At 42.1% G+C, this 11,150-nt stretch overlaps 1 protein-coding gene across 1 annotated transcript; it reads right to left on the minus strand.

Annotated features, from left to right (window-relative positions):
• Window positions 1–5,667: 5,667 nt before the first annotated feature.
• LOC311007468 (voltage-gated potassium channel regulatory subunit KCNF1-like) lies at window positions 5,668–8,405 on the minus strand. Its single transcript, XM_084000662.1, has one exon. It carries the CDS (start codon window positions 8,206–8,208, stop codon window positions 6,709–6,711), a length of 1,500 nt encoding a protein of 499 aa, XP_083856788.1. The 5' UTR covers window positions 8,209–8,405; the 3' UTR covers window positions 5,668–6,708.
• Between the last annotated feature and the right edge of the window lie 2,745 nt (window positions 8,406–11,150).

Raw genomic sequence — 11,150 nt, forward strand, 5'->3', positions numbered from 1 at the left:
ATCATACAGGTATTTTCTAGAGGAGAGGATCTGATGTAACTCTCCCATGAGCCTTTGTTCACAGATGCTTGGCTCGCTCTCAGAGCAGCAGAGGGCTGGTTGAGGGCAGGTCTGTCATTAAACGTACTGAGTAGGAGCCTCCACAGATGTTTTCACTGAGTTAAGGCCTCATCACCTCCTCAAGGCTCAGCATTAAACTGAGTTGGCCCAGAACCACCGGGGCTGTATTAGACATAAAAGGCTTTGTAACAATCTCTCAGCTTACAACCTGAGATAAAGAATGAGGCCATAACTTCTCTGCCAAATCACAAGACACCGAGCTTACACTGGGACCAAAGACGGCACTGAACTCCAAAACATGCACTTTCTGTTTTCCTCTGGCTTCCTCGCAACTAAATGGGTTTTTGAAACAGAAAGATTCAAAGGTTTATTAAGTCCTTGGAAGCCATCTTTGGAGAACATCTATCACAGTTTAATTTTGCACCCAGGGTTCCCTGAACACAAATCCTTATTTTCATTAAAAGATAAAACAAACTGTAATAAACCACTGCAGTAGTCCATTAGGATACTCATATCTGATTTATATTAAATATTGAGTTCACTATGTGCGCACACCTCAGTATCTCTGCAGCCATAACTATCATCGAGTATTCCCTTGCATCTGTCTTCACGCTCTGCAGGAGCAAAGTCTTTGCATCCGAACACATCTCCATTAGCCCCTCAGATGAAAAAGGAACCGTCTCACCACTGAGAACTCTCTTAAAAGGCAAAACACTTTTCACATATTACACTGGCAGTTATATTTCCCCTTCCCTTTTTATGATTCCAGGGGTAATGTACCGGTAAAACTGCAGAAAGCTGCGCTTCATCTTCATTGGTCAGTGTTTAGGTTGCAGAGGCACATATTGATTTTATTGTTTTAACGCTTTACATTCACATCGTGGATGGTTCTGGCTTAGTCAGCAGCGGGGCCATTTGGTAATGCATTTGAAACAACACACTGACCCGGGCACAGGTTATTTGATTGTCTAAATGCAAGCGTATTATATTCTGCAGGTTCTATAAATTCTCCCAGCTACGTCTGATAAGCATTGTGAGAAACCCACAAGGGCGGACGTGATGATTTTGCAAAAGAACACTGAGTAAGATAAAAGACGTGAAAGTGATAAGGTTAAGGGGAAAAAGAAGATGCTGAAGTAATTTTTGCGTGCTGGTTGAGTGGGCTCAGTGCAGACTCCTATTCTGCTATTTTGGAGAAGGTCATATTTAATATATGTAATTATTGTCATGCAATTTTATGCAGCTCTCCACCTGAATCGAAGTGCTCCGGGGTTCACCCACGCAGTGTTTTTAGCATTCCTGTTGGAGAAAAAAAAAATTAAACTCATACTGCACAAAAAAACGCTCCTGGAACATGTTTTTCTTCTTCTTCTTCTGAATCTGACATGAGGGAGATTACCTTCTCTCTCCCCTGCAGCTGAAAATATCTCTCAAACAGAGATACTGCTCGGAGGGGAGGGCTGTCGTATGCAGAACACATTCTTATTCAAATGAAAGTGTTTGACCATTTTCTGCAGGATATGAATCTATTAAATTATCCCATATTCCCTTTAGAGGGGAAACATTACCTGCTTTTACTGGGGTCTTGAGGGCAATATTTATACATAATGTAGTTTGAATTGCTCGTGTTTTTTGTTTTGTTTCTTCATTGTGATTTCCTCTTACTCGTTTCTTTTCTCTTTTCTGTAACTTCGATTCTGTTTTTATAACGTTCACCACAGTTGATACCTCAGTCTACAACTTTGCCAATTAGTAATACCAAGTTCTGATACTGTGGAACTACTTCTCAACAACTGTGAACATAAGATACATCCACATCCGCAAAATAAGAAGAAATGCTTGTTTCTAACTTCTGTTTGTCTCTGCTGTTTTTTCGCAGGTTACCCACAGGCATCCCACTATTTTTAGACGGCAGTAAAATAAGTAAAGGAAGATTCCTGTCCTAAAGGTCGAGGGAGATGGGAGAAGCCAGTGTCGGTGTGTCCCTGCTGTCCACGAAATGGTTGGATGTAACTCAATACCAATGTGCCAATACGTCACCAGAAAACAATCGGAGCAGGGAGTCAGCTGGGTCGGATGCATGAGATTCAAGAAACGCTTTGATTGAGTATTTGAAGTGAGAAAACTGGTGACACTCTTCTCTCTCAGTACATCTACACTGAAATCCCTTGTTGTTTTGATGTATGTATTATATTATAATAACTACACACTGTTAATCATTAGATGAAATACTTAATACATCATATACAAAGCATTCTTCCCACATTGATACTAATTAGTAGACACAGTTATTACTGTTTGATTCTTGATTAATATGCCCATCTATATTATGATCAATGACAATTGATAAATTATGGATTCACTTATATACAAGTATTTTGTCAATCACAAATCAGTCATCTAAGAGATGTCAGTGATTCATAGGATCATTTATCAAGTGTAAGTAAATGATCAATAGACTATTTAGATGCACATTAATGCTGCACTTATACATACAATGATTTAGACATAGTGAGTATGTTAATAGATGTTTTATTATAGATGATTATTATTAATTTAAAGGCTAAATGACATAGTAATTAGTATCAATATGGGAATAATGTTTTATAACTGATTAATTAAGTATTTAATGATCCATATCTAATGCCTAACAGTGTGTAGTTATTATGAAGTGTCACATACAGTAGTATAACAACTAGAGGTAACTGAGGGTTCAGGTTGTATGTCATATATATGTGTTTATTTTGTCATCCGACAAACATGATCCTCATTTTAGCACTAAATTTAATTAAGTGTTGCGACGGACACACAGCAGTGTCATGCTGAAACAAACATGGCGTGCTGCAGATGTTTCACAGTCGGTTATTCTCCTACACCCTCGCTGCGTGTTAACTGTGGAATGAAATGTCAGCGCGACAGTGTAAACACCAGTGGAAATAAAACAGAAAAGTCATTTAATGATCAGCTGTGGGATTTTAAAGAACTTTCCATAAGCACACACCCACACCAGTTGTAATCCTTTTTAGTCTGTTTAGAGCAGCAGAGGAATCTCTCTGGCGTGTGCGCAAGGCAAGCATCAGATGACTTTTAATTCAAAGTTGTACTGTGTGTGAGTCAAGTAAAGCAGACTTACCCCCCAGTGGTCAAAACAATAGACCCTTAGTTACTCAGAATCCCCAGGAAATAACAACTATGACCATCTCGTAACATGTACTCGGTGAATATCAACAACCATTAGTAGCTGGAGGAAGTTCTCACAATGATTGTGACTATTTTGGTGCAGGGATAATGATGAGCACAATATGGTGTAAATGCCCAGGAACACCTCTCATCTTAAACACCCACTCAGTGGCACCGATGACCAACATGTGGGTGTAAAAAATTGGTGATTAGCCAGCAGATCACAGCAGGTCACTGTAAAGTAGACAAAACATGGCTGTGGATACATGGCTGAAGGAATATGTGCGTGTGCAATTATTTGTGTGCACTTGCAGGTAGGCGGTGGAGAGGAGAGAGGGGGGGGGGGGGGGGGGGTTGTTGTTTATACACGACAATGTGTGCGTATGCTTGTAAATCTAAATTTGAACGTGCATGTGTATTTGCATGTGGATCTGCAGCAGGAACATTGTTCTGTCACACAAAGCGTTGCCTTTGACATTCCAGCTCCACCTGTCAGCGTGTAACAAAGGCCTTTCTCCCAGGCTTTGACATGTGTGAATCTGCTGCTGGCCAGGAGAGATAGCACAGTCCCGTTTAGGACATGAGTGGGTGGACAGCCTGTGGGGTCCTGCCTGACCCTCCTTCATGGTCTTTCTTTCTCTCAGGCAGCATAACTTGAACAGCAGCTCGGTGGAAAACAGTTCTGAGGAGATGATAGCTGCTGTTACCGAGTCTGTGTCCTCCTATCAAAACAAACTGACATCTTGACGCAGTGATTGATGCAGACGCCCGGCAGTAAGAAGCATCACCCGTCCTCACTGTGTCGAAAGGTGACAGGACAGATGGATGTAGGAATCACAGTACTTCAAATTCCTCATTTTTTGGACCTTTTACTTTTAGCTCGCTTGTCAGGACGAACACATGTTTTACTACACCACCAGAACCAACAAAACATCTGGATTTTCAAACCTAGAAATAAAAAAAAATGAAGATTACGTTCCTTTGTTGCAACTGGGTTTCATAGCAAAAACTTTTACAGGTACATTAAACTTTTCAGTAACGGAGAAATTGCTTTTTATAGCTTGAAGTGAAGATAATGATGTTGCAGCAGCTTTTACTGTACTTCATACGCAACCAGCTGTCAGTGTACCTCAGGGGCCAAGATTATTGAGTTCCTCAACTAAATTAAAAAAAAATGAAAAAATGATTTAGACCTGTGTGAACAGTAAAAATTGTTTGCTGAAGGTAATTTAAGAGTAGAAATCAGCATAACAGTGCTCAATAGACTGTTGAAATAGTTTGCTACATATAGTTTGCTAAAAGAATATGGTTTGCTGGAGGCAATGGATGGATACATAAATAAATAAATGGGTAGAACTGTTAGAAACTACGTACTGACAGTTTGTATACTAAAGGTAACTGGTAATCTAAAGGCTACAGAAAAACTGTTAGTTAAAACTAATGGATAAAAAAGTTAACAAAATGTAATGAATGAATAGTTGGAGTAGTTAAACACAATGCCAGCTACCAGTAAAGACTAGTAATGGATTACCTACTTCAAATGACCAGCTTCTGGTCATTTTAGGGTGATTTATATAATTGATGGTGTAAAATCTAGTTTTAAATAAATTCAATGATAAATAAGTATCATTCAGTTGTGGAGAATAGGGGTTGAAAAAGGTGCCACCCAGTTTGGCGAACATGAGGGAAAGGATTTAATTGATTTTAATAAAATATGAACATCTAGAGTTCAGTAAGAAATTGAACCCACGAGTTCAGAGCAAATAGGTCCACCCCGTCATCTGTCCTGCACATCACCGTTACACTGTGACTGTACCTGCTGCCATCAACACTCTCCTCGTCCTCATTCACAGAGGGAAACACCTTTTTGTGCACAAAGCATTTACTTCAAAGACATTATGCTAACTTCAGACCCTTTGACAAAGTAACACTTGGCACAGAAACACAGTCTTGACATATATCACCCCCACGCACACATTACAAACAATCAAACCATTGACATCTGAGGCATTACATTTGAATTAAAATATGTCATATTTTAATTATAGCTTCCCCACTGTGTCAGCGGATGTAGCCTCTGAGGATTGTTCTGTTAGTGCGGCAGGTTTCGTGCCAGTCAGACTGATGATGCTGGAGTCGAGACCTTTCAAACTGTGAAAGTGTAACCTTTTAATATAGCACCCATTAAACTAATTTAGTTCATTTTGTGTGTGAAAAGCATCATCACTTCAAGTTCCATCATAACAAAAATACCACACGTATGTTGACAAGGGGTTATTCCCTATTTGTGTAAAATTCCTGCCTCCACATGCTGACATTTTGATGAATCAATGAAAAAAAGAAGTCCTCTTCATTCATACTTTTATTTATATTTTCATCAAGGTTCCTTCTTACTTTCCAGATTTTTTTCAGTCACTAGTTGAAGCTCTGAAAACCATATTTTGATGTTAAATAATACAACTGTTAGGATTATTTTCCTTTCATCCCCAGGCCTTCTGCTCCTTCACCTCACCCGTTCGTTGGTGGTCAAGTTTATTCCACTGAACCTCTGGGGAGGAGCAGAGCGGTGACGGCTGCTGCAAAATTTAAACCCGTTATAGGAACATGTCCTGCAGCCAATGAAGCTCCTGAGCTCCCAGAGCTGGCAATATGATCCTAAGTGGAACTGCAGGCCACTGACACAACCACTGCGTATAACAATCCTGTGCAGAGCGGTTCTATATCTGATACATGACCTCACAATCGGACTGGGTCACTTACAAAAAATTACACCGATACCAAGAAGATCACAAGCAGAAACAGGAACAAACAGCTCTGGTGATATGTTGCTTAATGTTTTCCTTTGCACCACTTTACCCTAGTGTGTCTTTAACGTATTTGTAGTGTTCACTAGAGATGTATGGCATCATTATTCTTATCTTTTAACTCTTTTTCTCTCTGTTTTCTTGTGATGGCTGTGCAGTACATCCCTCACAAGTCTGTCATGGGATATCTACAATTCTCTGCTCTCATAGAAGAGCTGCCTGTCTTTGTTATTAAAAAAACATTCATTGTGATGTGTATATATAGATCTGTACACAGGAATAAGCTACAATGCAGTCTACAGTATGAGTGTGTGGATTGGGGATGGGGGTTGTTATATAAGAAGTCTACATGGGGGAATCAGTGTACTGACTGTTCAAACAGTAGCTACCCCTCAGCCCACAGGGACTCACTGCGCAAAGGCACAGCTCATCAAGTCAATATCTCACACGTATGTCGCTTTAATAGGCGCAATTTCTCCTTAGAGGCCATTACTGCGGTTTCTACGAGGCTATTTACAATCTTAAGTCATCGTGTATCATTAACCCATAGTTGGCGAATTGAGTTTATTAATTTTTTTTTTTTTTTAATGAATAATTAATTTACTGTTTCGTTTGTGTGTGTTGTTTTGCAGGGTCTTTTCGGATGTTGCTGGGTCGTTAGTGCTCATGAGACAAAGTATTCGGTGGCCTCGGCTGTGCTTTCAAAGCTCGTGTCCTTGCTCGGGGTCGGCATGCCCGCCCCTCCCCGGGGATCCTTCAGTAAGGGGATGTATGTGTCACTGTGGCAGGAGCGCATGGCGTTGTCCCAGACCCCCGCACCGCAAACATGTCTGTGGGCGCCCGGCGCGGGCTGGAGCTCTCCGGAGCCGGAGCGCAGCGCCATCAGCTCAATCTCGTGCTTGGCCGCAGTCTCCAGCACCTGTTGCTTGTTGTAGAACAGCACGAAATTGTTGATGATGGGATGGATGGGCAGCGCTATGGCGATCACCCCGCACAGAAAGCTGATGGCCGCGTTGCACCGACCTAAAGTGGTCTTGGGGTAGACGTCTCCATACCCCACGGTGGTCATGGTGATCACAGCCCACCAGAACGACTGTGGGATGCTGGTGAACAAGGTTTCCGGGTGGTTCTGCTCCATAGTGTAGCCCAGTGCGGAGAAAAGGAAGACACCCACGCCCATATACATGAGGAGCAGCCCCAGCTCTTTGAAGCTGCTCTTCAGGGCAGATGTGAGGGTCTGGAGTCCGGAGGAATGGCGAGCCAGCTTGAAAATGCGCGCTATGCGCATTATGCGTAAAGCCTGCACCGCCTGCTGCACATTGGCCAGCTCCAACATCCCGGCACCGAAGGAGGTCAGAATCAGCACCACGTAGAAAGGCATGATCGCCATGAAGTCGACGATGTTCATAAAAGCCAGCAAGAATTTTACTTTATTGGGCGAGGAGATCAGACGTAGGATGTATTCAATGGTGAACCAGCCGATGCACATCGTCTCGATGATCTCCAGAGTCGGGTGTTCCGTGAGGTTTCCCTCCGAGTCTTCCACCTGTAGGTCGGGGATGGTCCCGACGCACATGACCACGGAGGAGATGAGGATGAAGATGAAAGAAACTATAGCGATGATTTGCGCAGGCATGGAGGAGTCCGGCTTCTCCATCAGCCTCCAGAGCCACATCTGGAAGCGCTGCCAGCCCCCCGCGGTCGGATCTCCCTCTCGGTCCACCAGGATAGTTCTGACTTTCTCTGCAATCTCTGCAAGTTCATCCTCCACCTCCTTCAGGTGGCATTTACAACAGTCATCCAGAAAATCAGAGCCGATTTTCCAGAACTCCATCTCCTTCATGAAACAGATTGGACAGATGCCTCTTTTCATGTGAATCTCTCCATAATAATACAACTCAATTATGCACTTAAACGCCTCAGGGTCTCTGTCAAAATAAAATTCCCCACTGTCAGGGTCGTAGTCGTCACATAGTAAAGATATTTCATCCGAGGACTTGAGTGAGCAGTCCACCAGCTCTGCCAGCCGGGTGTCCGGGAAGCGGTTCAACACGTCCCCATACAGCACCTGTTTGACTCCGCCGATGTTGACAACAACCTCCGTCTCTTCGCTGGCCTCTGAGCCGTTGCAGTCCGCGTACCGCGTCCTTTGGATCCCCCACATTATGTTGACAACAGGTCCGCCGCAAAAACAGCCCAAACTGGTTGAGATTTTCGCGCAACTGTTTAACTGGCAAAGTCAACACAAGTCACCAGACGCCTCTGGCGCCGTGCGTAAAACACCAAGTCAGTCTCTAGATCTCTGTGTTGTAGTGGAGAAAAGATGAAGGTGTTTGCTCCTCGGCGGTGACTGCAGCGTGAAGTCTCTCCTCAGTTGAACACAGCCGTGTTTGGCAGGGAACAATGCGCCTGTGCGCTCCGAGAAAGTTGGCATTGAAGTGCGCGTAATGTCAAGCGAGCGCAATCCAACCGTAGGATTTCCGGTGATACCTTTCAAAACAAAGCGATTACTGGGCAACTGCTAAGAGTTGCATTTTGCTGCTTTTTCTTTTCTTTTCTTTTCTTTTCTTTTTTATCTGTTTGGGTTCAGATGATCAAGACCAGGTTTTCATAGACAGTCTAATCCCAGAGGTTGAGGGGATATGTGAATCACTTTGGCTACTTTGATCAAGACAGTTCTGCTTTTAAAATGCCACTAAAATCTCTATGTAGTTGTAGGGATATCAGTAAGTTGTCCAGTTACTGTACCGACAATCTTAATTTGCAAAGCAACCACTGACTGTTGCATTCAGATGAATGAAATAAAACATGACTTATAGCTTGTTGTGTAGAAGTTTAGTTTTTGAAGGAGTGAAAGAAGTAAAACATTGTGCAGTAGGTACTGTAGGCTATTGAATTCAGTTTCTAATGCTTTTTTTAAAAACACTCTAATAGTGTTATCTGTGGGCTACACCATAGCATCATAACCTTGTGACAAACTCACTTAAAGTTTATTAGCTCTAAGATCATTTCTATTTGAGTCAAACTTGTTCCGAGGCTCTTGTAGTCTATTCCTAAATGCACAGCTACAATGGGATGGCCAATAATTCATTAATATAACAGGCATATTGGTGCAGCTTTCCTCATTATTCATAATTGTCTATAAAACAATGTCCTCCAGACTCCAGTGGAACTAAAAATCGGGCATACCATGCTTTTATTTTTTTAAGGCGGCCTGCGTGCCTTCCGGTGGCGTTGTGTGTGTCTGTAGTTGTGTTGGTGCAGCGCAGTGCAGCCAGGCACAGCAGACCCTAAATATCTTCGCTGTGTAATGAATTGTGAAGTAGCAAACATGATAATCAGGGACGCGCGCTCCGCTGGGGTTTGGTGGCGGAGCACCAATCAGTTAAAGGTAATCGATCAACAGGCAGCGCTATACCAGTGACCCAAGGCAACCATTTTTATTACAGTATCTTTTTATTGCCCAGACCCAGGCGCATTTGTCATCATCCATTTTGAATGTATTATAGTCTGCCACCAGATAACGAAGACGAAGTAGATTCAGGCTGAACATGATCACTTAGTCCGGGATAGATTTTATAGACTATAAACCATTATAAAGCCCATAACCCAACTCATTAGGTGATAGTGGGTTGAGGTCTATCAGCCTCAAAAAGTCGTTATCAATCTATAACCCATAATGAGATAGTGAAATTTAATTTAAACGGCTTCTGCAAAGTTATTAAATCTAGGAAAAACTTAATTATCTCATTGGTGCGTAAAGTATTAAGACCCTTTGCTATGACACTTGTAATTTAGCAGCTGCCTCCTATTTCTCTTGGTCATCTTTATAATGTCTCTATACTTTGATTTTAGCCACCTTTGGCAACAATGACAATGCTGTTGATTGGAAATAATATGGAAAGGGCTCACACCTGTCTGTAAAGTCTCACAGCTGACAGTGACAAACTATGAGGTCAAAAGAATTAAAGAAGTGTGAAGCATCAAGGACCAGGACTCTACCAAGAATTGGCGGCCAAGTAAAACTCAAGATAGGAGGGTCTTGATCTGAGAGATGACCATGACCCTCATGTTCCCTCTGGCTGGGAGCAATGCTGCAGTGAACTACACTGGATTATTCATCAGTAGACTGATCATACAGTGTCTCACCTACAGTGGCTACTTTACCTTGTGGTTTGTCTCCACCTAGTGACCATGCCTCCACACAGCAGCCTTTTATTCTCTAATTGTAAACAATGGTACAAACTGTGGATGGAAGTCGTGTTCATTTAGAGGAAAGTGAAGTGATTGGCTTGTTTTCAGTTCTTAAAGCTAAAATCTGCTGTGGAGTCAAGTAAAAAAAATTGGTTAGAAATATTTATAGTGATTTGACTTCCCTGCAACACTGCAGATGGATACATCCGGTCACTGGTGTGTTTACAGAGATGATTTAAGGATAAGATGAACTTGGTTCATCTACTTTGAACTTGCACTTCTGAGAGCAGTGCTCTAGAGATCCACCTTGGATCTGACTCAGAGTCTGGTCTGGCATTTAGTCTGGCCCTCTGGCCCTGCTGGACCATCATAAAAGAAACTTCATCCAGTCCAGAGGCCGCCCTGTGCTGGCCCAGACAGATATGGTCGGGTTCATGAGATATTTTTGCCATCTATGTTAAAGACAGTCTTTAATGAAAATGCCAAAAGAAAAAATCATTCAGGCCAGCCTCTTAAACATAAATGTAGTTTTCTACTACAATCAGAATTATCTATTGATCTCCAAGGGGAAATTAGCAAGTTACAGTCACTCCCAAAGCAAGGAATGGTGAAAATTAAGTGGATAAAGATCAATAGGCCTATGTGAAAATATGACCATAATGTCCATAAACAAAAAATAGAATATATACAGAATGCTTATCAGTATTTTGACTGTTAACCAGACAAAACTTATTGGGTTTCAGAGAATAAGGATTGATTAAGTGATTGATTGGTCAGTGTCAATGTCAGAAAACTGTAAGTTAACAACAATAGCTGGTTGTCAATGACTGGGGTCTGGGACAGTTTGCACAGCTGGTTATCCAGACTTTGTCCACAACCTGAGAACCTAAAAGCTATCCTTATTTTTAGCGA

The sequence above is a fragment of the Trachurus trachurus genome, assembly GCF_905171665.1.
Source record: "Trachurus trachurus genome assembly, chromosome: 24".
NCBI lineage: Eukaryota > Metazoa > Chordata > Actinopteri > Carangiformes > Carangidae > Trachurus > Trachurus trachurus.